The sequence below is a fragment of the Nannospalax galili genome, unplaced genomic scaffold, assembly GCF_000622305.1.
Source record: "Nannospalax galili isolate Female #2095 unplaced genomic scaffold, S.galili_v1.0 scaffold706, whole genome shotgun sequence".
Lineage (NCBI taxonomy): Eukaryota > Metazoa > Chordata > Mammalia > Rodentia > Spalacidae > Nannospalax > Nannospalax galili.
The window spans coordinates 877,381-881,358 of NW_008354694.1; the positions used below are offsets into that span (position 1 = coordinate 877,381).

Sequence of the window (3,978 nt, forward strand, 5' to 3'; positions counted from 1 at the left end):
ACTCAATAGACCATGCCGAGCATTTGCACATCTACAAATTATATTTGAAATGGCTGCATACTATTCCTTTCATGCATAATTTTCTTTTATATATTTATATATTTATTTATTTATTTATTTATTTATTGGTCTTTTTGAGACAGGGTCTCCCTGTAGCCCCAGCTGTCCTGGAACTCACTATGTAGACCAGGCTGGCCTTGAACTCACAGAGGTCCCCCTGCCTCTGCCTCCCAAGTGCTGGGATTAAAGGCATGTGCCACCACGCCCGGCCCTTTATTTTATTTTTTATGTATATGAGTATTATGCCTCCGTGTGTGAGTGCACAGTGGACAGAAGAGAACGTAGGATTCCTGCCTCTTTTTTTAAAAGAAGTTTTTATTTTACACTATGTTTCTTTTGTGTGTGTATGTTTGTATGCAGACACGCACTTAGCACAAGCACAGCGCTCAAAGGACAGTTTACGGGAATCAGCTCTCTTTCATTAGGTGGGTCCTAGGGATTGAACTCAGGTCGTCAAGCCTGGCAGGCAGCACTTGTACCCACTGAGCCATCTCTCTGGCCCTCCTACCTCCTCTTTTATAAGGATGTGTGATGCTTACGTTTTGAGGCTTTGTATATACTCACCTTTCCAGACTCATGCATCTCTCTTTTATCTTGAAGTCCTCCATGTGGGATGAAAATCAAAACAGAAGCCAGAGGGATCTTGAAGCACATCAATCACCTTGTCCTTGTACAGAGGGTTATAGGGTAACAACCAGATCACGACAGAGCCAGGCAGGAGCTTCCAGGAGTTGAGGCAGGCACAGAGGCATGAGTGGGTCCCTGTGTGAACCTGAGACTGAGGGTTGGCAGTACCACAGGATAAAGGGAGTGGCCCAGCCTGGTGGCAGTGTCCTCGTTGGAAGCAGGTCCCTCTATGGCCCCAACAGTCCCAGTCTCAGAGCTGACTCCTCTGTTGGGACTTCTGCAGGTATGAAAGGTGGAAACTTGATCTGAGTTGACCAGGCGCTGTAAGGCCGAGGTTCACAGGCACACAGTAGGCCCAGCCTCTGCTTGTGTAAGGAGATGCAGGCTCCTCCTACCCCCATCTCCCGGCCTCCTTTGCTTTCCAGGGATGTGATTCTCGGGAGTCTGGCTCTGTTGCTCTCAGGTTCATCCTCCTCTTAGCACACTCGGCAGTGAACGGGGCTCTTCTGCGGTTTTCGCAAGTCCTAGAATTGATCTTATAAGATATGGGCCACTTGTCCAAGTGGAACCAGTCACGAGCAGAGCACTTAGTCGATGCTGATGGTCAGCCTGGGCCACACAGCCTCCTTCAGATACAGAATGAGTCAGGCTTATCCCAGGTCTGAAAGACGACTAGAGTTAGCGATGGTGTGGCTCCCCTCAGGAACACTGGGGTCTGTCTGTTTAAATAAAGCATTGAATGATGCTTTGCCAGTTTTGTCTTTGCTGTGAAAAAGGCAATTTGTTTTGTTTTGCTTTGTTTTGTTTGAGACAGGGTCTCCCTGTAGTCCCAGCTGGCCTGGAACTTACCTTGTAGACCAGGCTGGGTTCTGATCTCACAGAGACCTGCCTGCCTCTGCCTCCTGAGTGCTGGGATTAAAGGTGTGCACCACCATGCCCGTCTGATCAAGGCAACTTAAGGAAGGAAAGGTTGATTTTGGTTCGTAGTCCAAGGGTACAGTCCTTCACGGTGGAGGAGCACGACAGCAGGGATTTGGAGCCGCTGGTCACACGGCATCCGCAGTCAGGCGGCGGGAGCAATGAATGAGTCTGGTGTTGAGCTCGCTTTCTCCTTTATTCAGTCTGGGGACCCCAGCCCATGGATCGTACCAACCACTCGGGGCGGGTCTTTCTGTTCAGTTAAAGCTCTCAACACACACTGACAGACCTACCCAGAGGTGGTTTCCATGGTGATTCTAAATCAAATCTATGGTGAAGCTGAATGGTCACAGATGGGCAGAAGGCATCCAGTGGCAAACATACTCCATGTCAGTAGCCAGGAACCCAAACCATGCTAATGCCACAGCCACCCTTGGTACCAGCAGGCCTCCTGGTTATTTCCAGTGGACAACTATTCTAATTGGGCAGCCTTTTGATTGGTTGACATGTGATCAAGCAGGGATCTGATTGTGCAGACACTGGATTTGCAGGCATCTGATTGTTTGGACACTGGATTGTGTAGGTATCTGCTTGGGTGGACATTGGATTGTGGAAGCATCTGATTGGTTAGACTTTGGTTGGATTGTGTAGGCATCTGATTGTGTGAGTATTTGACTGAGCCAGCTGCTGGTGCTGTGTGGGTTGCTGAGTTTTGAACCCGTCACCCCTGCCTCATGGTCTGAGGTGGGACCTTCAGCTAATACATCCTTTGATGCTCCCTTACCATCTCACTTGTCCCTTCCCTTTCCCCAGAGTTCCATTTCCCCTTCGCATACTTGTTCTCCAGAGACTAGAACTCTCATCTGGGAGTTGTGTGTGCCACAGAACCTGGCCCAGGAACGAGGCTCCGGCAGCCCTTAGCTTACATGTCTCTCCTTCCATCCCTCCCCAGGCCTCCTGTCTACTGCCTGGCAGCTGGACAGGGAGAAGAAGGATGAGCACATCCTGGAGGTGAGTAGTGTTGGGGAGGCTCATCACCACCTTCGAATGCCCATGACAGAGGCTGGCTGGAGGACCCTTCCAGAGCCACACAGGTATCTCCAGTGCTGTGGCTAAGGGAGAAAGACCTACTTGAGCCAAGCCTTGCTGTGGCTGGTGGTAAACATCTGTAGGGAAGGAATCTGAAAAGCTGGCAGGAAGGGGGATCTATATCCGTATGTCGTGTGCTTGTCAGGTCTGGTTTCCAGCCATCCCCCTCTGGTCTGGGGAGAGAAAAATCACTTCAAGTCCTTCACTCAGTTAGATGCAGAACCAGGATGAAAGTGTTTGTCTTCTAGATCTGTGCTCTTTTTAGTGTATCTTTAAAACCACATGGGCATCTCTGTTATCCCAGTGAGAGGCTTCCACAGTGCCCTAGAGGGGAGTACATCAGGAAAAGATGGTGGGTTAAAAATCTAGCTATTCCACTCCTGAGTGGCCCATAACCCACCAGCAGGCATCTCTTCGGGCCCTAACAGCACCAGGATGATGCAATGCATATTACCAAGCAGACTGAAGATCAGTTTTGCTCTCTATGCTGCAGGCTTTGAAATTCTCTTGTTCTGTAAGTGCTGGGGTTTCCCAAGCCTGTGACCCCAGCTATTCAGGAGGCCAGAGCAGAGAATCTCAAGTTCAAAGGCAGACTGGACTACAGAGTGAATTCAGCTAATCTATGCACCACAGCAAGACTCAAGATGAAAAATAAAAAGTGGAGCCAGGCATGGTGGCACACTCCTTTAATCCCAGCACTCAGGAGGCAGACACGGGGATATCTTGTGAATTTGAGGCTAGCCTGGTCGACATAGTGAGTTCCAGGCCTGCTGGGGCTACAGGGAGACCCTGTCTCAAAAAGATAGAAGAAACAGCTAGAAGATAGATAAATAGATAGATTAGATAGGTAGAGAGTGTATTAGTCAGGGTTCTCCAAAGAAACAGAACCGGTAGAATGAATATGTATAGAGATTTATCAGCGTAGCTCACAGGATAAGAGTCCAAGTAGTCCAACAATGGCTGCACCACACTGGAGAGGCTGAGAATCCGTAGTCACTCAGTCCACAAGGCTGGATGTCTCAGATCCCAATCTGGCGCTGAAGGTCTGACGAATTCCAAAAGATCAGCTAGTCTTCAGTCTACAGCAGCAAGACAAACTCACCAGAGATAGAGAAGGCAAGCAGCAAAAAGCCTGGCACTCTGCTCTGCCTTGGTCTTTTATACTGGCTGCCATCAGAAGGTAACACCCACATTTAGAGTGTGTCTTCCGGCTTTAGATGATCCAATCAAGAAGATCTCTTTCATTCCAGTTAATCTCAGATCAAATCAAGTTGACACCCAGGA

At 48.9% G+C, this 3,978-nt stretch overlaps 1 protein-coding gene across 1 annotated transcript in view; it reads left to right on the forward strand.

Moving 5' to 3' along the window:
* The window catches only part of Fat2 (FAT atypical cadherin 2), a 91,084-nt gene that overhangs the window by 32,809 nt on the left and 54,297 nt on the right, over positions 1-3,978 (forward strand). The window contains exon 4 of the mRNA XM_008851882.1: positions 2,558-2,616. Coding sequence (XP_008850104.1) covers positions 2,558-2,616 — 59 coding nt within the window. The remainder of the gene's footprint in view (positions 1-2,557; positions 2,617-3,978) is intronic.